Source organism: Dysidea avara, chromosome 7, assembly GCF_963678975.1.
Source record: "Dysidea avara chromosome 7, odDysAvar1.4, whole genome shotgun sequence".
NCBI lineage: Eukaryota > Metazoa > Porifera > Demospongiae > Dictyoceratida > Dysideidae > Dysidea > Dysidea avara.
The window spans coordinates 22,568,353-22,594,029 of record NC_089278.1 but is presented as its reverse complement, the minus strand read 5'-3'; the positions used below and the strand labels follow the sequence as shown (position 1 = coordinate 22,594,029).

Below are 25,677 nucleotides of genomic sequence, written 5' to 3'. Positions count from 1 at the left end.
TGAAACAATACTCAAATTGGATTTTACCTTTTCATGGAGAGTTAGAATATTTTCTGTATCTTAAAGCAAATGTGAGTTATGTTTACATTGTGGTAAAAAGTAACATTGCTGTCACTGCTGAAAGAATGGGTGGATACAGGCCAAACTGTGCCTTACTAAAAGTAATGGTGAACACAATGGGACAACCATATCTTACAACATTCATGACTTATGATTGATTAAGTGAGTGCCTGTAGTTTACTTTCTGTATAGTCACTGTACAAATTGATTGTTTTGCACTTCCTGTTGTGCACCGATATAGGTATTCCTCAGAACAGTCCATTTCCTCTAGACAACAACGAAGTCAAACTGAAATTTGAGAAAATGCAAATTAGTTGGTTTTTGCTCAGCAGGTCACATTTATTTCAAATGCATAATTAACTGGTGAAGTCCTTTGTTACCTAAGTGATACAAAGCAGTAATACAATAAACAGTCATGGTTTGCTATCATTGCACGACTGCTACAAAGTATATGTTTAAGTTGATGATGACTATACAGACGTATAGTTACCTCTTTCATTGTGTTAGCACTCTTGAGTAATTTTACATCAGATGGTTCACTATGAAGATACTTCCTACAGAAATACAGTACCACAACTATAAGAAAATACGCCAGTTGACACAAATTCACACAATACACACTTGCAATAAATCAAAATTAATGTGAGAACACAGTGTCATGTAATCACCAGCTGTGTAATGTGCAAATTATCAATGAGGTCAGGGGCGGATCAGAGTTTGGCAAGGGGGATTGCACCACAGTATAGGTATAGGGAGCAGGGGGTCTGGGGGACACCCCCCCAGAAACTAAAATACTTTCTTTTGTATGCCATTCAATGGGATAAAAGGACCATCTGCTAACTTTCTAGCAGACTAAATGTACCCATGGGATGGTGCTGTAGATGCCAGTTTTCATAGACACTTAAAGGATTCTAATAACAGTGACTGTTCTATTAGAGTATTTCACTGACTGCTCTATTAGAGTATCTTGATCATGTTTAAAGTTTTTTTTTTTTTTTTTTTTTGGGGGGGGGGGGGGGAACATGTCCCATGTGCCTCACTTATGAAAGTATTACATTAAAAAATTGTTTAGCAATAATGAATATATATAATTTGGAGAATAACATTACTGCGACAGCATTGAAAACATAGTTAATAATACAAGCAACTATACAATTATTCTTTGTATTCAGGTTGAAAATTACATTATAATTCTGTTGCATCAAAACTTAAAAGTCTGTATATTGCCTTACCAGTAGCAAACTAGTGCTATGATTGTTATGGCTGTTAAGAAGAGCACCATAAGTCCAGCAGATGAGGATAGAAAAATCACTGTAGGATTACCTGTAAAAGAGCTGATATATAGTAGTACTTTTAAGCACCAGATGCCTCATTAGTACTATCCATAGCCAAGTATAAGCAACCATGTATAAAATACATCCTACATCTTATTATTATAGAAGACATAAAGCTTCTTACTGTCACTGCTTGTTGAATTTGTGATGACCTGGACAGTAGGATCTGCAATACAATGTAAATAATATACATGTGATCACACTTTGTATATAACATCAACATGGAATCATAAAATTAATTATGTAGTTGACCATAATTGTTGGCAGGTAGGATGCATAATTTGAGCTTGGAAGTTGTAGACTCTCTTGATAGGATTAGCACATTTTGATCCATCATGACAGAAATTTAATAGGTTAATATTATGAAACGGCAAATCTCCAAAATCATTATAGGACGGTAGCCTTTGGGGCATGGCATTTTGCCATGAGTGAGACTGTACCAGAAAGCACAGCTTAGCAGTGGTATAGTAACATCACTTTATCATGAACCATGATAGTGGTTCATAATAGGGAGTTTTTTTTTTTGTAAAAATTCTAATAGAACACACACCAAACACCATTTCGGAAGGCGTCCTTTGACAAAGAAAACTCTCTGATGGTTCTTTGCAAGGAATATGGGTCCTAGTATCAAGTGTATATTTTCTACAAAATTGAAATTTGCCATTTTGTTCATATTATTATTGTTTCGCTGTGACATGCGGTGCAGAAATGATGTAATAATTACCTCAGCTCTACCTCAGTGGTTATTGCATCATCCCTGAGGGATGTTTTATCCAATGAAGAATCCTAGCAATGCATGCCTCAGTTATATGGACAATGGCCTGTGTGACTAAAATTTTGTTAGGACCCCACAGTGTACACAATTCATTTGTCAAATTTTGTGGCTAGGTGTCTTACTAGAGTGTCTTACTCCAGGGAAGTGTAAGGTTCGACTTACAGATGAACAACTTACAAAAGCTTTGGCTCCAATTTGCACAAAACAAGCAGCAGTGAATAGTGTAATAACTTAGTCTTTGTGTGACAACACGTGGACCTTAGTCCCATTCGGCACTAGCCTTTTATGGCGCACTCTATTTTTATCATTTTGGATCACCAACATGTGATCTGTGAAGGCTCGTTTATTTAAAGAGTGAAGAAGCTTCTAGTCTAAATCCGAGGGATCCACAAGAAGCCTGGCCTGAAATGTTGTAGATCTCTGGTAAAATCTGGACAAGTTAAAATCTTATGGAAATCTTGAAATTTCACTTGAAATTTCTAAATCTCGTCCTTGGTTTTGTTGAGTTTGTTGATCCCTCATCTGAATCAGTGGAGTTTGCTAGATGTAATACACACTTGAAAAGTATTTATTGCTATCACTTTTGTACATCAAGAGTTCATCAAGATGTGAGGAAGGCCAAGACAAACAGCAAATATTGCCATAAATTTTGAACAAAGTGCTTGTGGAACAGTCCACACGTTTCATTTGTTAAACTCATCAAGAGAAGCCTATTGGCACCTTGTTTTTTAACTGTGAATGAAGTATGCAGCAGTTCAGACAAATTTGCATGGAGCCACACAAGACAACTACAGTAACCCTCAGTGCCCTGAGGGTTAATAATTCCCTGTGGAACTCCCTACCTGTAGTTAATGCACCAACACTAGAACAATAATTTACATATTTACACAATCATTTTAATTAATCTTTACTAAACTAACTTAATTACAATTATCTAATTTCTTGTAATTAATCAATGTACTATGCTCATGTATATGAGTCTTACAATTACAATAAGCTGTGAAAAGGGTGCAGCCTTTCAAAAATACGCTAGCATGAAAAAGATTTGATATCAAAGGTGGCGGCCAAGAAATGGCTATATTGTCAATTAACAGCACTTGTGCCGTAAAGCCTTAATAAATAAACTAATGTCCATTTGGTTCCACATGGAGTACTTTGAGATAATAAATCACTCTCTAGAGCTCATATAGATACATATACATGAAATTGACAAGGAGAAAACATCCTGACTGCCTGACAGACTCCTGTAAGTGTTTGAGCGTTAATCAGATAGCTGCAGGTTTGAGACTGCCCAAGTCCAGTCATGAATTTTATTTCCTTTCTCCACCTTTTCAAACATACAATTTTAAACAGGCTGTAGGACCAGGTGTCCTACAGACCTTCAGCACTTGTGACTTAATACATAAAATAAAATGACATTATAATATCAGTGCAGCCATTTCTTGGCTGCCACCTTCACAATATGAAATTACCAAAGCCAGCCTGCTAGCAGTAGTAAACATTCTTGCTATGTTTTGCAGAGTCTTAGGAATGTCATGGAAATATGATTATTAAGCACCACGATTGAAAGCTTTTAGCCATACTCGTGTAACATGTTATGTAATATTTTAACCTTTTATGGTAATTAAGTAATATAACTAAATATGCTGCTATTGAGACTAGTAATATAGCTTAAGTTACTTTAGTAATGCATTACCTAAGTAATGAAGTTACTGTAATGATTTGAATATTAAGTAATTTTATTACTACAAGTTACTTTACTTACAAAGTAATGCATTACCTAAGTAATGAAGCTACTGTAATAACTTGAATATTAAGTAATTTTATTACTACAAGTTACTTTACTTACAAAGTAATGCATTACCTAAGTAATGAAGTTACTGTAATGACTTGAATATTAAGTTAATTTATTACTACAAGTTACTACTCTCGTTATTAATCCATTGAGTAACACCTAGCCACAACAAAGTAACAAAAGAAGTAGTAACAAAGCCCACCTCAAATTAATGAATGAACTGACCAGTTACCTTCTCTTGAATACATACAATTATAACCAAAATTTACACATTGGCTAACAATGTGATCATGTCACGTGATAAGGTGGTAGCTGCACACGTGCAGCTTAAGACAGTCTACACAAAGTAATATCAAAAAATACAGTAGTACTGTTTAAGTAGGGATCCCCCAAAAATTCCACCTTTAAAAATCATCCTACAAACATCTTATGCAACGAAATATATTTATGGAATAACAATAGTCCATCTAACTTCAGACACAGCATCAAAAGCAAGAAAACACCTACAGGCGCTGGATGTAGAATTTTTAAAAAATCACCGAAACTTGAATTTTTGTATGCTTGCCTGTCAGCCTGTTTGCCTGCCTGATCAACTTGCAAGGCTGGAGGCCAAACAAAACAGCAAATGGCCACTATTTTATGCCACAATAACCAAGTCACCAGTGGGATGTGCCTTTTGCGGTTCTGACGAGTGTGTGCCTTCTGCACCTAGTCTTTCTGTTTATCTTCTATCAGGCTAGTCTTCTTCCTTCTCTATGCAATGACCATATTGAGGCGTTTACAACATTTTCCTTGAGCAGCATATTTAGATGCTGCAAATTTATTGAAGCGCTTACGCTTCGTAGATACCTGTAAACTCACAATAGGTTCAATGCCACGTCTATTAAGATCTTAATTGATAGGGATGATATTTGAAAATTTAATTAAAATGTGCCATATGCATGCCTGAAAGAATGCAGATGATCACCGTCAATACACATTATTACCGCATTTCATATTTAGAAACATGAACTTCATTAACAACGAACTTCAGATACCTGGGTTTGTACAATAACTGATTTAGACTATGGCTCATGCGGCTCTGGTCACTGCCAGTAATGGCGGCTTCCTGATTGAATTATTGGCTTCCAATCTAAAAGTTTTAGCAATTGAAATGTCACCAAATTCAGCCAAATTTTCCTGGAAGGGGCATGCTCCCAGATCCCCTAGCTCTAGCATGCTGTTATGTAAGATGGGTGTGGCTAAAGCACACCTAGTATCTGCTTTGCACACCCAGCATCCACAACACACAAAAAAGATCTACTTTTTAAATCTAAAAATAAAATATCTAAAGATAAAAGTCTGGTTTCAGCCCCGAATAACAAATTATGTCTTTAGTGCTTAAACAACACTTTATATATACTGTCAACACTAGATTGCAACCAATACACTAAAGTACACTTACCATTGGTAGTATATTTACAAGGCACATTGAATGATGTAGGATATGGTTTTGACGGACAAACAATTGAGTAACTGATAGAGATGTTACATGTTGTATTAACTGGTAACTGACGTGACCAATAGTTCCTAAATGTCAGTGGTCCTGTATTGAAACAATTCTGTAATAAACCATCAATGCATTTTTATCTTTCCGTACCAGTGATGGCTGCAACTGAACCATTGGGGTAGTGACATCCTCCACTTAACAGCCAGAGAGCAATGTTGGCAGCAAACACATAGTTGAGGACACTACCCTCTACACGCCATGAGACGTTGTGTGTCACAAAATCACCAGTGTCATTATAGTGACAAGTCTCCTCTACTATTGGTGGAGGATAATCTACACAATTGTGTGGATAAGATGTTAATACATCACCAATATACTAACCTATCAGTTCACAAAAAGTTCTTAGTGTCAAATATGGAGAACCTGTTGGTAGAGCAACTATATCTTCCCAGAATGCATTTAAGATATTAGATTTATGATTAGAGTTCTCAACCTTTGAATATGTCAGCTGTGTAAACACATGGTAGGTATTCACAAGTCCTCCTGGTCCTCCATTGAGCTGCAAATTATCAAGTGTTACATTAACTAGTAGATTGGGTAGGAGAGTGGAACCATAAAAGTTTCCGTTGGATTCAGGTGAACTAGAATCATCCACGTAAAGATCATACCTTGTCCTATTATCTGGTAATCCGCCCATATAATCTGGAGGATGTAATTTTATTACTAATTTAAACCCATTACTAAAACTGCTGTGAGCTAACAGTTCAGGTCTTCCCGGATGATTAGGCCAACCTATCAAAACACTCTAATAATACATACACTAATATTATTCTCCTCACCTAATGGTAGTACCCTAGTAGAGACATGGACAGTTCCAACTTCATTACTAACAAAACACTGATACACTCCCAGCAGATCACAAGGATTGTTCTTTGTTATAGTCCAACTACTAGTGGTCTGGTTGAACACAATGTCTGTACTATTGACATCTAATAATTGTCCATTTTTGTACCAGATCATCTCCTGATAACCAGTGGCATTACAATGAAGTGAAACAGATTGATTATCAACTTCAGTTGGACAACCAAACTGGTTAGACTTTATCCTCACAAACTGGTTATCCACATAATCCATATTAAGTAAAAGTTTTGGTATTTCTGTCAATGCAAACATAGTTGTAACATGGGCATGAGGGCTTTCCCTGATATGTTTTCCCTCGGGCCTGCGGTCCTCGGGCATACATATCAGGCAAAGCCCTCATTCCCGTATTACAGCTAATATGTAACACTTATTAGGCTAATAGCCTGTACAGGGTGATCAATCACCTAAGCCAATACGAGTGCAGCCACTGGATGTATTATATATGCATACCTAAAATTTTTGATTATGGGTCAGCAGCTAGTACGTTCTGGTTACATTCGGTTATGATAAACGGACATATCCTAGAGATATCATGGAGAATTTCCGTTATGCGAGTTTAATGCTTTAATCAGTGCTATTGAATCGTTTATGGAAAAAGTACGCAGTTCACTAAAGGCCTAGGTAGGTAAGCTTGCTTGTAGAGTGGTTACTCCATGCAGAGTGGTAGCTTTGTGATGGGGGCGTGTCCGTATTTGAAAACATGCGGAAACGATCAATGAATAAGCTATAGCACTAGTTTTCACCTTAGCCCAACGTTTTTTTAACTCGTAGGGTGGCGAGGATAACAAAACGCTTGCTGTCTGAGTGGTTTTCATAGCGAAATCAAAGTTGTACATCCTAATCACGTGAGTGTTGATTGATCCCCACAATCGATTTCAGCATCGACGTCTATATAATCACTGCCCAGTTGTAGACTGGCTACATTTCGATGTAACCTGGGCGGCTCCTTTGATCTGAGGTGTGAAAGTGTTACATTTGAACATTACGTATATATATATATACATATATATGTATTAGATAAAGCACTACCGCAAGTGCTATATTTCCCATACAGCACAAGCGAAAGGTAGTGCTTTATCTGGCATAGAGAACTGTCAACTTGAGGTTCACACAAGACACACGAAACAATCAGAAACTCACTGAATAGTGTTATCATTGGTAGAATAGGCATTGCGCCTGTGTTTCGCCTGTGATGCACTGTGCTGCTCCTTCATTAGTCATTTTGTGAGTCTAGTCCGTCTTCTCAATACTAAAAGTTTTCGATTGTGGTACTTTAATAAGCATATTTCCGTGATATTTCTAGGACTCATCCATTTATTTGAACAAAACGTAGTAAGAACGTTCACTGCTGCTGACCACAAGCAACCATCATCGAAATCTTCAAGTGTGTCTATAAATTAAATCCAGTGGTTCTACTCTTACTGGTTGGGTTGACTGGTCAGCCAGTGCAGTCAGGCTATCGGCCTACACTAGCTTGGTTGATTGGTTGTACTGGCCAGAATGAGTGATTACTCACTCAAAGTAGGCTATCAGCCTGCAAAATAACCTGGCAGTTCTATAACTTCCTGATATAGAACTGTGATCTATTAAAGTGTTCTATAACTACCCAATATAGAACACTTGTGCTTGTATAGCGAATATAGAACACTTTTTTGCTTTGATCCTCCCATGCAAAGTTCTTTATATATATATATATATATATATATATATATATATATATATACTAAATTTTAAGCAAAATCTGTACAGTGATCTCACTTGAGAGAAATCTGAACATCTCATGGACAGTGGTTTTCGGCTTCATGAACCTAAGTGTCCATTTATGCAGACAAGTGTCAGCTACCTACCTGGAACACGTTATTGATAAGATGGAATTCGACCAATGTCAGAAGCCATCAGAAAATGCCACTACCCAAAGATCAGAAGGAGCTCAGGTCATTCATTAAACTACTATGATCTGGTTTAGCTAACAAGTGTGCTCTCCTTCAAGATAAGAAGTGGTACTGGAGTTGTAAACAAACCAATGCGATAGACCAGATCAAAGAGGCTCTGATTCCTTAGCTCACTATGATCCCAAGTTGCTGTTAACTTTAGCTTGTGATGCTAGCCCAGTTGGAGTGGGTGCAGTAGTCTTGCACTCCTTTCCTGATGGTACAGAAAACCCAACGGCATATGTTTCTTGTAAGACAGAACAAAATTATGCTCAAATCCAGAAAGAAGCACTGGGAATAGTCATGACTGGGTTGATTGCAAAGGTTCTTCATGTGGCGTTTTTCATTTGTAACACTGTGTAATGGACTGAACATAGCTGAAGATGAAGCATAATGGAAATTTTCACTTTCAGTAATAATTGATAGTTGGGGCACATGCTCAGATGCAAAATTATTTAAATGGCATGCCTGGCATCATTCTTCCTTTTGATGCAGTATGCACGGGTTCATTAGTAGTAAACAAACAAGTAGAAGCAAAATTAGGAATTATCAGTCTGTAGAGTATTTTAATACAACTGTATGTTCTATTAGAGTAGTTCAACAGAGCTCTGTAAATGTATGGGCTTCAGTTATCCAGACAATTCACTTATCTGAACACTTTTACCATTGTCTGAGATGCATTGGGATTCTGGTAAACACAAGGGAGGTCACCTACACAGAGCACTCACCCTGTTTCTTTTATACATCAGTATCTGATGATCAGTAGTGGCTTTAATAGCATGGGCTATTCATGCATCATTATGCTTTGCACACAACACCAGAAAAATGTGATTGTGGGTTTTAGTTTCACCATCTTTATTAACTTTGGGGCAGTAAGCAAGTTAATATATTAAGTTAAGTACATAAGACTATAAGTTATTCACTAGTTTACCTCTTTGTGTTGTTCCATGGTCTGCTCAATGGCTGACATGTGGTGGGTAGAATTATGCATTCATGCATTGCCCAATCAATTATTTTTACTGATCATTCGTCATTTAGCAACTATTAACTAGTCAAAACTTAGTGACTACACTAACCTGTAAACCCAAACCCACAATTTAACACTCCATGTCGCTTAATATACTGAGTCAACGTGTATCCTATCTTTGGCATCAAGCAAACATTGAATGGGCAATATCAAGATATGTGACTGGATCTAAGAAAACCAGTCTTATCGCCCATGTTAGCAGATTCGAATTTTCACCAAAAACACAAAGCTACATGAATATACTATTAAATTTCACAATCACAATCAGCTAGGCTTGAACGGTCTGCTTTTTCTGGCTGCCTTTCCCAAGCCCAGTGGTGATCTGTACATGCAGTGTGGAGCTCTGGTCAGCCTGGGGATGGCTGTATGTGGCCGTACAGCTCCATGGTGTTGAATAAAGGCCTCTGCTATGAATTTCCTTTCATTATAGCCAGTTTTTTTAGACCCGAAAGGTCCATAACTTGGCCTAATTCATCCCTACGCCTTCTTTTTCAAATTTTTTAACAGCTGCTTGCCCTCCTTCCAGGCCCCCAACTCCCTCCCTTTTGCCTGATATAGTCAACCACTGTTTAAAAACTATCTAAAGTAGCAGGAAACTTAGCTGTTGGCTACTTGCACAGTGGATGCTCTGGAAGGTAAGGAATTGGTTTAAAACATGTGAATATTTGGTATACACAGCTTCAACCATTGGCGAGCTACAACACACTAAATACTTAAAACTGGAATTTCTTGATACTTTTAAATAGGCGATAAAACCAGTTTCCCCAGACTGGGTCACATATTGCTTGAGCAATATCAGTGTGATAATATTGCCTAGGCAATGTGCTAGTTAAAGCCTGAGTGGCACCTTTGAATGCCCATGCTAAAATGGTAATTATAAATGAAATACATTTTGTAGCCGTAGTTTATATATTACATATACTAATTTTATCTTACTACCCTGAGGAGAGTTGTCTTATTAAAAACACACACACACGAGCCTGAAAGATGAGATTTTACTGAGAGAAGCAGAATATTACTCTAATAGAATAGTCATGTATTCTATATCGCAATAAGAAAATAAGAGTTTTTTTTTATCAAACAAGTGATTATGACAATAACATAGAGCATTACTAACTATGCTTGTACTCAGGGTTCATCTCATTATCAACAGTACATACTAACAACACATACCCAATTGTCCACTACTGTAGTATCCCTCAACATTCAGATAATAACCCACTGACACTTCACCAACACTACTGTTACACTGATAATGTCCAATATCATCTTCACTGACCCCAAACAACAACAGGTTACCATCACCATCTGTTAACTGATTAATAACTTATGGTAACACAAGTACAGCATAACACAGTGTATCCTATACTAGCTCTGTTGTGAGCTCATTCGTTTAAAATACAAGGCTTTATCTAAATACTGTAATACACAACTATACATCTGTTAATTTTGCAGCTTAGATTATCAAATACTTCAATTTCTGGATTGTAAGATACAAGAGGATGCAGCATACTCCACAATAGTGGGTTCATAATAGGGATCGCCCATGCTTTTTGCAAAAGTCCTACTAGAACACACACCTAAAAACCACCTTGAAAATCGTCCTACAACTCAAAACAACCCTCTAATGGTTCTTTGCAATGAGTATAGTTCCACTAGTAAGTATCAAGTGAAAAGGAAAAAGTAAGTGTATTTCAGACAAAACTGAAATTTGCCATTTTGTTCAAAGGCTATTGGAAATTGTAACATGTTGAAAATTTTACACAGCACTGAATTTTAACCTCAATTCTTATGAAGTATGCATTAAAATAATCTAATAACTACTTCATGTCCTTTTTGCAGTTTTAGCTTGATTCCACTGATGAATTTTAAAGTCATTTCTTGTCCAATGTAAAATACATGATTGCATTATATACAAATAAGGCAAAAGTGCACCCATTAGAATCCATAATTTTCCCGACAAACCATACATACAGTACTGCCCAATCTCAACGTCACACTCACTCGCACGCACAATTTTGCTAGAGAGTTTAAAAATTGTTAATTAAGAGGCATGGCAACTGTTTCGGTTGCAATTCTTGTGAGCAAAACAGCTGCCACACTGTCTCGTGAGCAAAAGTTGCCACGCCCCTTAATTAACGATTTTAAAAATCTTGAGCAAAGTTGCACATGTGAGTAAGTGCGATGTTGCGCTTGAGAAGTACTGTAAAAACAAAGCCCTTGAATTTCTCTATGCAATGGCATCCAAACTTTGTTGTAATGCTTTCATAGTGGCAGTTATTTACAGCTAACCCCACTACAATGCAAGCTCCATACAGTTTTCTATGGGAGGAATTCATTACCTTAGTACGCAAGCCCCAAAAGTGCACTGGGTTGCTCACACAATTCACTAAACTTGGTCTTATTCAATGTGTTAAATTGTACTGATTAAGAATCCACCTGAACTAATGGTTTAACTGGCCATTCTACAAAGATACATCACAAAACATACAAAAAATAAGGTTTTTTCACAGTAAAATTTTGTACCTAGATGCATAAATTCACTGTACAAGGCCCTTTCCTCTCTTTTCCATTGGTCACTGTTCAAAATATTTCAAATCACCAGATGCGTAAGGATTCTGATAAACACAACCCTACCTCCGTAAACTGAAGTATGCGGAAGTTATGGTGTGTTGTTTGAAAAACGGTGGTACTTTCCATAATTCTTAAAAAGATTAATGTACAGTAAATGCATCAAAGTTTTTAATATGATTATTATTGTTCATAATAATTATCTAATCCAAAACAGCCAAGCTGTAAACGCTTCACAAAATTTACCTGAATTGCCATTATTAAAATTTTTACCATTAACCTACCATCACAGCCATTTCTTGGCCGCCACCTTGGATTTCACATCTTTTTTCACCATAGCCTTTCTGAGGGCCGCACACTTTTTTTACAGCTTGGCTGTTTTGGATTAGATTTCATTTCTTTTTGTATTTGTATACCCCAAAGCCGGCCTATGGCCAGCTTTGGGACTTTTTAATCTATGTTTTTTTTCTTTACTACAGGAAGAAGAAAAGATGAAGTAGATGTACTTTAAATATTTTATCAGTAAATGTACAAATTATATATATAATACATATGTGACCGGATTTGCGAAAAGGGGCCTTCTACACACATCCAATTTGCCAACTTTGACAATTGATAACTTCAGATTGGAAAGAGCTATTGCCTTGAAATTTGGGCAGTGGTGATTTCTTTGCAGCTGAACTCTCTACATGATGGTTTCTTTGTAGCTGAACTCTCTACAAGGTAATTTCTTCTAGCTGATCTCTCTACAGGGAAATTTGTTTGTAGTTGAACTATCTACAAGGTAACTTCTTCTAGCTGATCTCTCTACAGGGTGATTTGTTCGTAGCTGAATTCTGTACAGGTGATTTGTTTGCAGCTGAGCTCTTTAAATAATGGTTTCTTTGTAGCTGAACTCTCTACAAAGTAACTTCTTCTAACTGATCTTTCTACAGGGTGATTTGTTTGTAGCTGAACTATCTACAAGGTAATTTCTTCTAGCTGATCTCTCTACAGGGTGATTTGTTTGTAGCTGATTTCTGTACAGGTGATTTGTTTGCAGCTGAGCTCTTTACAGAATGGTTTCTTTGTAGCTGAACTCTCTACAAGGTAACTTTTCTAGCTGATGTCTCTACAAGGTGACTAGTTTGTAGCTGAACTCTCTACATGGTGGTTTCTTTGTAACTGAACTTTCTACAAGGTGACTTCTTCTAGCTGATCTTTCAATAGGGTGATTTGTTTGTAGCTTCACTCTCTACAAGGTAACTTCTTCTAGCTGATCTCTCTACAGGGGGATTTGTTTGTAGCTGAACTCTCTACAGGTGATTTGTTTGTAGCTGAATTCTGTACAGGTGATTTGTTTGCAGCTGAGCTCTTTACAGAATGGTTTCTTTGTAGCTGAACTCTCTAAAAGGTAACTTCTTCTAACTGATCTTTCTACAGGGTGATTTGTTTGTAGCTGAACTATCTACAAGGTAATATCTTCTAGCTGATCTCTCTACAGGGTGATTTGTTTTTAGCTGAATTCTGTACAGGTGATTCGTTTGCAGCTGAGCTCTTTACAGAATGGTTTCTTTGTAGCTGAACTCTCTACAAGGTAATTTCTTCTAGCTGATCTCTCTACAGGGAGATTTGTTTGTAGCTGAACTATCTACAAGGTAACTTCTTCTAGCTGATCTCTCTACAGGGTGATTTGTTTGCAGCTGAGCTCTTTACAAAATGGTTTCTTTGTAGCTGAACTCTCTACAAAGTAACTTCTTCTAACTGATCTTTCTACAGGGTGATTTGCTTGTAGCTGAACTATCCACAAGGTAATTTCTTCTAGCTGATCTCTCTACAGGGTGATTTGTTTGTAGCTGAATTCTGTACAGGTGATTTGTTTGCAGCTGAGCTCTTTACAGAATGGTTTCTTTGTAGCTGAACTCTCTACAAGGTAACTTTTCTAGCTGATGTCTCTACAAGGTGGCTAGTTTGTAGTTGAACTCTCTACATGGTGGTTTCTTTGTAACTGAACTTTCTACAAGGTGACTTCTTCTAGCTGATCTTTCAATAGGGTGATTTGTTTGTAGCTTCACTCTCTACAAGGTAACTTCTTCTAGCTGATCTCTCTACAGGGAGATTTGTTTGTAGCTGAACTCTCTACAGGTGATTTGTTTGAAGCTGAACTTTCTAAATGATGGTTTCTTTGTAGCTGAACTCTCTACAAGTTAACTTCTTCTAGCTGATCTCTCTACAGGGTGATTTGTTTGTAGCTGAATTCTGTACAGGTGATTTGTTTGCAGCTGAGCTCTTTACAGAATGGTTTCTTTGTAGCTGAACTCTCTAAAAGATAACTTCTTCTAACTGATCTTTCTACAGGGCAATTTGTTTCTGGCAGAATTCTTTACAGGGTGATTTCTTTGCAGCTGAACTCTCTACATGGTGGTTTCTTTGTAGCTGAACTCTCTACAAGGTAATTTCTTCTAGCTGATCTCTCTACAGGGAGATTTGTTTATAGCTGAACTATCTACACGGTAACTTCTTCTAGCTGATCTCTCTACAGGGTGATTTGTTCGTAGCTGAATTCTGTACAGGTGATTTGTTTGCAGCTGAGCTCTTTACAAAATGGTTTCTTTGTAGCTGAACTCTCTACAAGGTAACTTCTTCTAACTGATCTTTCTACAGGGAAATTTGTTTGTGGCAGAATTTTCTACGGGGTGATTTCTTTGCAGCTGAACTCTCTACATGGTGGTTTGTTTGTAGCTGAACTCTCTACAAGGTAATTTCTTCTAGCTGATCTCTGTACAGGGAGATCTGTTTGTAGCTGAACTATCTACAAGGTAACTTCTTCTAACTGATCTTTCTACAGGGCAATTTGTTTGTGGCAGAATTTTATACAGGGTGATTTCTTTGCAGCTGAACTCTCTACATGGTGGTTTCTTTGTAGCTGAACTCTCTACAAGGTAACTTCTTCTAGCTAAACTCTCTACAGGTGATTTGTTTGTAGCTGAACGATCTACAAGGTAACTTCTTCTAGCTGATCTCTTTACAGGGTGGTTTCTTTGTAGCTGAACGATCTACAAGGTAACTTCTTCTAGCTGATCTCTCTACAGGGTGGTTTCTTTGTAGCTGAACTCTCTAAAAGGTAATTTCTTCTAACTGATCTTTCAACAGGGCAATTTGTTTGTGGCTGCATTTTCTACAGGGTGATTTCTTTGCAGCTGAACTCTCTACATGGTGGTTTCTTTGTAGCTGAACTCTCTACAAGTTAATTTCTTCTAGCTGATCTCTCTACAAGGAGATCTGTTTGTAGTTGAACTATCTACAAGGTAACTTCTTCTAACTGATCTTTCTACAGGGCAATTTGTTTGTGGCAGAATTTTATACAGGGTGATTTCTTTGCAGCTGAACTCTCTACATGGTGGTTTCTTTGTAGCTGAACTCTCTACAAGGTAACTTCTTCTAGCTGATCTCTCTACAGGTGATTTGTTTGTAGCTGAACGATCTACAAGGTAACTTCTTCTAGCTGATCTCTTTAAAGGGTGGTTTCTTTGTAGCTGAACGATCTACAAGGTAACTTCTTCTAGCTGATCTCTCTACAGGGTGGTTTCTTTGTAGCTGAACTCTCTAAAAGGTAATTTCTTCTAACTGATCTTTCAACAGGGCAATTTGTTTGTGGCTGCATTTTCTACAGGGTGATTTCTTTGCAGCTGAACTCTCTACATGGTGGTTTCTTTGTAGCTGAACTCTCTACAAGTTAATTTCTTCTAGCTGATCTCTCTACAAGGAGATCTGTTTGTAGTTGAACTATCTACAAGGTAACTTCTTCTAACTGATCTTTCTACAGGGCAATTTGTTTGTGGCAGAATTTTATACAGGGTGATTTCTTTGCAGCTGAACTCTCTACATGGTGGTTTCTTTGTAGCTGAACTCTCTACAAGGTAACTTCTTCTAGCTGATCTCTCTACAGGTGATTTGTTTGTAGCTGAACGATCTACAAGGTAACTTCTTCTAGCTGATCTCTTTACAGGGTGGTTTCTTTGTAGCTGAACGATCTACAAGGTAACTTCTTCTAGCTGATCTCTCTACAGGGTGGTTTCTTTGTAGCTGAACTCTCTAAAAGGTAATTTCTTCTAACTGATCTTTCAACAGGGCAATTTGTTTGTGGCTGCATTTTCTACAGGGTGATTTCTTTGCAGCTGAACTCTCTACATGGTGGTTTCTTTGTAGCTGAACTCTCTACAAGTTAATTTCTTCTAGCTGATCTCTCTACAAGGAGATCTGTTTGTAGTTGAACTATCTACAAGGTAACTTCTTCTAACTGATCTTTCTACAGGGCAATTTGTTTGTGGCAGAATTTTATACAGGGTGATTTCTTTGCAGCTGAACCCTCTACATGGTGGTTTCTTTGTAGCTGAACTCTCTGCAAAGTAATTTCTTCTAGCTGATCGGATCTCTCTACAGGGTGATTTGTTTGTAGCTGAATTCTGTACAGGTGATTTGTTTGTAGCTGAGTTCTTTACAGAATGGTTTCTTTGTAGCTGAACTCTCTACAAGGTAACTTCTTCTAACTGATCTTTCTACAGGGCAATTTGTTTGTGGCAGAATTTTATACAGGGTGATTTCTTTGCAGCTGAACTCTCTACATGGTGGTTTCTTTGTAGCTAAACTCTCTACAAGGTAATTTCTTCTAGCTGATCTCTGTACAGGGAGATCTGTTTGTAGCTGAACTATCTACAAGGTAACTTCTTCTAACTGATCTTTCTACAGGGCAATTTGTTTGTGGCAGAATTTTATACAGGGTGATTTCTTTGCAGCTGAACTCTCTACATGGTGGTTTCTTTGTAGCTAAACTCTCTACAAGGTAATTTCTTCTAGCTGATCTCTCTACAGGGTGATTTGTTTGTAGCTGAATTCTGTACAGGTGATTTGTTTGCAGCTGAGCTCTTTACAGAATGGTTTCTTTGTAGCTGAACTCTCTAAAAGGTAACTTCTTCTAACTAATCTTTCTACAGGGCAATTTGTTTGTGGCTGGATTTTCTACAGGATGGTTTCTTTGCAGCTGAACTCTCTACTTGGTGGTTTCTTTGTAGCTGAACTATGTACAAGGTAATTTCTTCTAGCTGACCTCTCTACAGGGTGATTTGTTTGTAGTTGAATTCTGTACAGGTGATTTGTTTGCAGCTAAACAGAATGGTTTCTTTGTAGCTGAACTTTCTACAAGGTAACTTTTCTAGCTAATGTCTCTACAAGGTGACTAGTTTGTAGCTGAACTCTCTACATGGTGGTTTCTTTGTAACTGAACTTTCTACAAGGTGAATTCTTCTAGCTGATCTCTCTACAGGGAGATTTGTTTGTAGCTGAACTCTCTACAGGTGATTTGTTTGAAGCTGAACTCTCTAAATGATGGTTTCTTTGCAACGTTGAAACCGGGTCACTACTGCTGACCCGGATAGCAATCCGGGTCAGACCCGGATTTGACCCGGATTAATTAAAGCTGAGACGTGTTTCGGCTAGTCTCGAGCGAGTGAACGAGTCTACATTTTGAGTGTTCGATTCGTGTTGAGTAAATATTGCAACTTCAGCCTAGCTGTAGGTTGAAGACCAAAAAAAAAAAAAAAAAAAAAAGTCTTCACCTACTGACAATAGCAACCCCTCAATTTCATGCTACATACTACACTTACTAACAAATGAGCGTGGCTGAGCGTATGTTGAGTGGGCACGAAAGAGCTACACGATAGCGTTTATAAGTTTCCACGTCGTCAAACGAACAATTTCGTTTCTCAAGTGAACCGGGTCAGACCAGGATGGCTCGGAGAAAATGTGACCCGGATGACCCGACCCGGTTTCAATGCTGTTTCTTTGTAGCTGAACTCTCTACAAGTTAACTTCTTCTAGCTGATCTCTCTACAGGGTGTAGCTGAACTATCTACAAGATAACTTCTTCTAGCTGATCTCTCTACATGGTGATTTGTTTGTAGCTGAATTCTGTATAGGTGATTTGTTTGCAGCTGAGCTTTTTAAATAATGGTTTCTTTGTAGCTGAACTCTCTCAAGGTAACTTCTTCTAGCTGATGTCTTTACAGGGTCACTAGTTTGTAGCTGAATTCTCTACATGGTGGTTTCTTTGTAACTGAACTCTCTACAAGGTAACTTTTTCTAGCTCATCTTTCTACAGGGTGATTTATTTGTAGCTGAATTCTGTACAGGTGATTTGTTTGCAGCTGAGCTCTTTAAAGAATGGTTTCTTTGTAGCTGAACTCTCTACAAGGTAACTTCTTCTAGCTGATGTCTCTACAAGGTCACTAGTTTGTAGCTGAGCTCTCTACATGGTGGTTTCTTTGTAACTGAACTCTCTACAAGGTGACCTCTTCTAGCTGATCTTTCTACAGGGTGATTTGTTTGAAGCTGAACTCTCTACAAGGTAACTTCTTTTAGCTGATCTCTCTACAGGGAGATTTGTTTGTAGCTGAACTCTCTACATGATGGTTTCTTTGTAGCTGAACTCTCTGCAAGGTAACTTCTTCTATTGATCTCTCCACAGGGTGATTTGTTTGTAGCTGAACTCTCTACATGGTGGTTTCTTTGTAGCTGAACTCTACAAGGTGATTTTTTCCAGCTGAACTATCTCTTTCCATAGTTGCATGAACTCCCTACAAGGTAACTTCTTCTAGCTGATCTCTCTACAGGGTGACTTGTGTGTAGCTGATCTCTATACAGGTTTCCTATTTCTAGCTGATCTCTTGAATTCTCTTCAGGGTGACTGCTCTATTAGGATGACTGCTCTATTAGAGTATCTCGATCTTGCACTTGCTGCACCAAGTTGGATTTTGTGTTATAACTCCGTGGCTTTAAGTCTGATTCTTCTACACCATTGATGAGCCTTTCTAAGATGATTACTCCATCTCTACAACGATTTTCAAAGCACTACCCCAAGTGGTTTATCTGGTAGGCGTGGCAAGCAGTCGTTTTTGTTTATTAGATAATCTCGATTGCATAATTGTTACACATTGTTGGTTTTTTCGTTGTATCTTCCTGTTTTTTAACTCGATTTCTTTCAAACCACAAAAGGTTTGAGGTTCAATAGTTAACCTATTCACCCACCGATTTTCAGCTTCTTCCCATACGCGGTTTACCCTGTAAGCATGACAACATATTGGTGTTATTTTTCGTGAATAATCGCTCATAACTCTTTGCCTGTTTATCGTATTCCAGCCAAAGTTGGTACCGAGATGCGCCTTAATATCCCCCTTCTGTGTGTCAAATTTCAAGGCAATCGGATACGGCCTTCGAGTTTTATAGCAGTTTTTGTAAGTGTGCGACAAGAAAAAGAAAATAAGAAGAAGAAGGAAAAAAAATGAAGAAACTGAGCCAATTTTTGAAGTCGCATATCTTGGGAACGCGCGAAGCGATTTTGCTCAAATTTGGAATGTGGAGTGCTGCAGTCGGAGGGCATGTCCACAGCAAAAATCGTCTTGTTTCATCAAGGAAGCACAGAGCTACGGAGGTGTGAAAATTGCGTTTTCTTTCTTCCTGTCAATATACTCATGGGTGTTACGCGCCGGCTTCTTGGGCCACACGACACACTACTGTGTGTCTTGATTATTCTTTCACAGGCATAATGAAGTTTACAAGGAGAATCCTGGGATAAAAAGTAGCAAGGCTTGCTGAAAGGATCATTGTGCATGTCCATGACCTATTTTTGATTTTGCTTTTGGATGGAAACAGCCCAAGCTGGGCCATGTCTTCTTACCAAAAGGCGAGGGGTAGGTAACAAGCCAAAATTGTCTATGAAATTTCAAATTTTGAAATATGGGTGCCCATATTTCATTTTTTACAAAGAACATTTCCATTCATATTTCTCCATAAAATTCAGAATTTTTAAATCCATAAAATTCTGTTATTTAAATTTACAAAATCTGTAATTTTAGATTTCCGTAAAATTCTGTAAACTCCCATTAGAATCATTCGTTCGATCGTCAATTTTCATTTTTCAAATGTACAAGCAATACTTCATCTTTCAGAAATAATTTCCAAGGTGACCTACAAAGTTTCAGGTCATTACCTTCCCCTCACCAAAATGCCATTATGCACATGAAGCCATACAATATTGCATTTAGAGTTAGGTTTTCCGGTGTGCACTGCTTGTTGCTAATAAAATCTGTCCTTATTAACTCAGTATAGGCCAGGAAGCTTAGTCTGTGCTGAAAACTTTGTTGCAAGGTGGTTTTTTTCACTACGTGATTATTGTATGTGGGCGGGTTATCCAGATTAAATACTCTAATAGAGCAGTCATGTAAATACTCTAATAATGCAGTCAAGTGCATAACAACGATTCTTGCACTGAATTTGAGTGCTATTAAAGGCACTAGTGATGTAAATTCTATCTCATATCAGGAGACTCTGTAAGTACATTGCAATTTGATCAGTTTCATGTGTGTACTGAAATGCAGTCTTCATTACAGCAAATCCGTAATCCATTACTGGATTAATAAAAAGTACATAAACTAGAAAATTGAAAAGTTTAGGAAGGAGAATAGGGATCATTGAAAAAGCCATGAAACAAGAAAGGATTTCTGAGGTGGTAAAGTAAACCAAAAATTCCTATTTCAAAATGATGGAACATGTACCTAAAGATTTATGACAGAGAGTCAAAATAGGGATTGGTGGTTTACATTACCACCCCAGCATCCCTTCTTGTTTCATGGCTTTGTTCAGCAATCCCTATTCTTCCTCTTAAAATTTTCATTTTTTAATTCATCTATAATGTCCAACTAAAATAGCTTTTGTAAACTTTGAATTATATAGCTATTCTTTGAAGCTTTGTAATGCACTCATAGCCTCAAAAGAACTTCAACTAAATACTGTTATCTTTATTCCAGCTGCTTATTCATTGTGCACAGTTGATGTTCGTCTTTTCACAATCAATTTTCATGTGCCACGCCCACTTTTAAAACATTGCAGTTTAGCTTGCTACCATAGCTGTAGCCCTAAAACACCTTATAAACTGACAGATAATGCATGGAAATTGTCCTTTTAGCCATCAGTTGGTGTTTGCCTATGCATGATTGTAGTATAGTGGACATGCCCATTTTGCAATCAATCGATCACGACATTTAGCGCTGCTGCTATTCATTATATAAATGCTTACAAACTTATTAAATAGGATTAGAATAAAACTTAAGAAGGGTGTGCATAAATGCAAGAAAACCTGTAACTTGAAAGCTGACACCGAAGTGAACATTTTTTTAGTGAAAAATTTGAAGATAAATTTCAATATTCGTCACAGCCCTACAATTAACACTCACCTATGTCGTGTTAAAATGCAACTTAAAGAGACATGGTGAGACATGGTGACTATGTTGTCTGATAGCACCACTAAGGAGCATAACTTAATGGTTTTTTAGTACTACTGCCATGCAGGCAGCGGCTATAATGACAGGTATCACAAAACAGATATTGAACCAGAATGGTAGGAAACTCCAGACTACTTGAGATATGAACATTACCCCAAGAGGACAGTCAGCAAAGCATACAATTCTGAGGGATGTCGTGTTTCAAACAATGTTGCATATAATATGCATGGTTGTATCATAGATCATATGGATGTATGTATATGTATATGTATGTATGTATGTATGTATGTATATATGTGTGTACATGTGTGTGTGCATTGTGGTGTGACATTATCAAAAAAATGTGTGAATTTACCTATAGTGCACATATAACATTGGGTCTGAGTAGGAACAGTTGCTTGTAAGCTTAGGAAACTACTTATGGTATGCTCAAATGCTCATCTCATACGAGTACGAGCAATTTAAAAAAACTTGCTAATTAATAACCCTTTAACCGCCACTGCCGCCATATGGCGGTATGGCATTATAACTCACTCATAGTTAGCCTCACTATAACTTGTAAAACGCATTTCATAGCAAGATGTGCTAGTACTGGATGCCCATAGAGGTTCCGTTTCTGGGATAACCGGATCCTTCCCAGACTAGTGCACATTTGTTATGCAATATGTAAAGTGTAACCTGTTATAATAGGCGAATTAAATTGTTCTTTGAATTAAAAACTAGTAGCTGATAACAAAGAAAGTGTTATACATCAATTAATGGAGACAGGTGAAGTCGATAGTTGGCTGCTTTATCCCAGATGTGGCATGGTGGACACGAGTGCAGATATGCATGCGCAACAGCAGATCACAAAGAAACCAGCTGTGGAATGGATTGCACTGTAAGTAAACTGTATAGAATAGTTCTTTGGAGTGTAATACACCTTAGTAAATAGCTAGTTGGGATTTCTTTGTTTGTTTGGGCTGCTTTCTACTGAAGTTTACTTAGTTTAGACCGACTTAATTGTTTGATAACTTCATTGCGGTTACTATTATGTATACAAAAAAACACAGTCAACCTCCTTAGTTTATAGCAAGTAGTTAGATATATGGTTACTAAGTAGTTCTATGTATTGGATGGTTAGTATGATGCGATTTGGCAATTTGGCCAGGGGTCCTGGAGAATTTGGCTGTCAATGGACTATAGATCAACATGCAACATAACAAGCACTCATATTCTACAAGAAGGTAAACTGTTGATTATGCGATTCAAGCCATACCCTTTTTCATGGCTTAGCCGTTATTGATTAGATCAAGAAATGGCTGCAGTGATATAAATTTCACTTAGTTTAATTTGTAATTGTAAATTACAACTATTTCTTGGCCGCCACTCTGATCAATTTATGTGGCTGCGCCCTTTTTTATAGCTTGGCTGTTTTTGATTAGATGTTTGCATGTATAAGCAACTTACCTGTAGGTGTCTTTGGGGCTTGCTTTTCATTTGTCTTTTACTTTTCTACAGGTTAATCTATAAGATTCCACCGGTAAATTCTAGTAACTTATAGAACTTTGTGTGGGCGAGATCAAATGAAAAAGTGTACTTCAAATTTCATGAAGTACACTTTAGGGTAAACAGTGCTTTATTGTCCACAAAGAGTGCTTTATTGTATAGGATTAAAGCACTCTTTGCGATGCAATAAAGCACTCTTTGTAGGAAATAAAGCACAGTTGCCCACATGCTCTAGTGCAGAGCCTGTGGTGCCAGTCAACTAACCACTCAAGCCAGATAGCCTGCACCGTGCTGAGTGGTCAGTCACTCCAGCCACTGTGAGTTTTACCACTGGATTACTTTTAGACATATCAAAATACTTCGATGGTGGGTGGAAAAAGGTAACGTTACTGTTACATTTGTTAATGTAAATGGACAAGTCCTGGAGATATCACGGAAATACTTCACCATGTGTCACAATAGAATTGATTGTGGGTTGTGACCAAAACCTGCCAAAATATGTGATGAACATCTACCATGCCAAACTATGGCGAACTATGCGTGAGTTACTTTGTTAAACTAGTTTGTGTGCATTCAGGCTACTAATAATTTGTGCAACGCGTGTTAATTATGAGTCCTAGTGTATGACTGCAAGTTATGACTAGAAAGTTCCATAAATCATTTAAAGCATTGCTGCAAGTGCTATATGAAAAATAAAGCATGGGGCATGTGGCCAAGATGTTAATAAATCATGAGGCACATATACTTATTGTTCTGATGGGCTTGATAATACCTAATACTGCCAAGACATCATGAAGGAAGGGCGAGGCTAGATTTTTTTTTTACAGCAGGGAAGTGCAAATCTTCAAGATCCCTACTATCATACTGCACTGTCTACACTGTCTGTATAATATCTGTCGTTAGTTTAATGCAGTACTAAACAAAGTACTGTAATTACACCCTTACTGGTTTTGTCATCTCCAGACCATTCCTCATCCAAACTATATCAGCATTTTCCATAGCTAAAGCAACACAAGATAATATCACATTTTGTTGTTCATTCACAATAGCTGAAGTATTACTGGGATCCATTACTGTAGATGGGAGTGGAATTCAAGTAAGGTTAGAATTTTACAAATTACCTGTGATATGACCTGACCTACTCCTTGTACTAGTCCACCATCCACCATCTTCTTTCTTCCAGTCATTCACCAAACAATGGTAGTCTCCTTGCTGCACTAGTGTTACATCAGTGATAGTCAGAATACTGGTACCCATAGTAGAATTGTTGATAGTATAGTGACCACCAGAACTGATAGTAACATTGTTGTGAATCCATTCAATTTGTGGTGATGGAGTTCTCTCCTCATCAAGATAACCAACTATTTGTACCACTGATGTGTTACATGTTAGACTGACACTGCTCCCTACTGATACTGTCCAATCCTCAGGTTCCTCATTAAACTGAATTGGATGAGGCTGGACAGCAAAGTTTTCATTTTCTCGGCCTAAGATAAATGTAGCTATATACTAGCATATTAATGTATATGGCACTACATTGTATCTTAGTAGGCTTGATCCAACTATGCTATGAAATTAGTCTATTATGCTTTCAGTACACAAGCTCATCATGCTCAAAATAGTGCTTTCATAACAAGACCATGTTTGAAAACTGACTGTTTTATTAGAGCATATCAGTATTTACTCACTGCTGTATTATAGTATGTGACTGCTCTATTAGAGTATCTCAATCTTAAGTGCATAATATATATGTAATCAGATAGTGGTAGCATATTTCAGATTATGTTCATATTTTGCAGTCTTCTTTTAAACGAGATGCCCACCCATGGCCAACTGGACATGCACCTGGTTTACTGAAATTGTTTTCTGAAAAGTGTGTGCGTGTGTGTGTGTACGAATTTGGCTAGTGCTATTATTATTATTATTATTATTATTACTAGGACCGCGTCACATACAACCAAGTACATACACCAACGTTGCAACCTACCCATTGGGCAAGTATAAACAGTGCCATAGGAAACACTCAGAGCAGTGTGCGTGTACCTGTGGAAATGATACATATGCATACGTACACAGGCAAGGGAGTTTAACTGGCATCAGAAAATCACAATACTAAAACACAACCTACACAAAAAACCAAGTTAAGTTAGCTATATTGAAAGTAACTATATATTGTAGGTGTGACCTGTCTCTGAAGATGACTCAGCAGTGAAGTGAGGCTATGCAGAATAAGGGATATGGTGAAGGCACAATTAGCAATTGATCCCAATCAAGCCAATATGGCACAACAGACTCTGTTGTAACTAGAGGCCACTGGTGATGTACCTGTATACCAGCGGTGTGGCATTGGCACAGTGATCACAGTCTATATTATGCATACAGCCATGCACAACATACAGGAGATAGTTACACATTGTTGTATATGCAGCACTGAATTGGCTTCTTGTTTAGCTATTACAGACTCACAGTAGACTAGTAGTTAAGCCGAGTGGAAAATAATTCCAGCCGCCAGCAAGCCAGATGAAGGTGCCAGTATAATCAAAATAATTCCAGCTGCTAGCAAGCCAGATGAAGGATGAAGATGTAGACCTATAATACAACTACCGGTACAAGTTTTACATTACTCATTACCTTGCTGTTCCAGCTGGTTGTTTATGAGCGCATCAGCTGGTATCCCAACTGGTCATCAGCTGGTATCCCAACTGGTCATCAGCTGGTCCTTCACTGCATGACGCCTAGAGCGCATATCCTGCACACAAAATACACAGTTACAAATATTTAAACATACTTGTAATGTTGTTGCTTACCAGTAAAGTGGCGCCTGGCCTCTCCGCGGACGTTTACTAATCTTCTCGTTCGAGCAATCTGTAATTAAACAAGGGCGTGGTGCCGGGCATTATATAGAATTACACGTACGGTAAGGTCATCAGCACGAACAGGCGTACTTATTATACGGTTGTGCCTTCATTCAC

At 37.7% G+C, this 25,677-nt stretch overlaps 1 protein-coding gene across 1 annotated transcript in view; it reads right to left on the bottom strand.

The window, feature by feature from the left end:
* LOC136260202 (uncharacterized) overlaps window positions 1-25,677 on the bottom strand; it is a 33,865-nt gene that overhangs the window by 5,235 nt on the left and 2,953 nt on the right. Inside the window, exons 2-11 of the mRNA XM_066053839.1 lie at window positions 23,827-24,192; window positions 23,651-23,778; window positions 10,506-10,647; window positions 6,293-6,610; window positions 5,835-6,245; window positions 5,604-5,786; window positions 5,409-5,549; window positions 1,519-1,560; window positions 1,293-1,383; window positions 551-614 (exon numbers count right to left, since the gene is read on the bottom strand). Coding sequence (XP_065909911.1) covers window positions 551-614; window positions 1,293-1,383; window positions 1,519-1,560; window positions 5,409-5,549; window positions 5,604-5,786; window positions 5,835-6,245; window positions 6,293-6,610; window positions 10,506-10,647; window positions 23,651-23,778; window positions 23,827-24,192 — 1,886 coding nt within the window. The remainder of the gene's footprint in view (window positions 1-550; window positions 615-1,292; window positions 1,384-1,518; window positions 1,561-5,408; window positions 5,550-5,603; window positions 5,787-5,834; window positions 6,246-6,292; window positions 6,611-10,505; window positions 10,648-23,650; window positions 23,779-23,826; window positions 24,193-25,677) is intronic.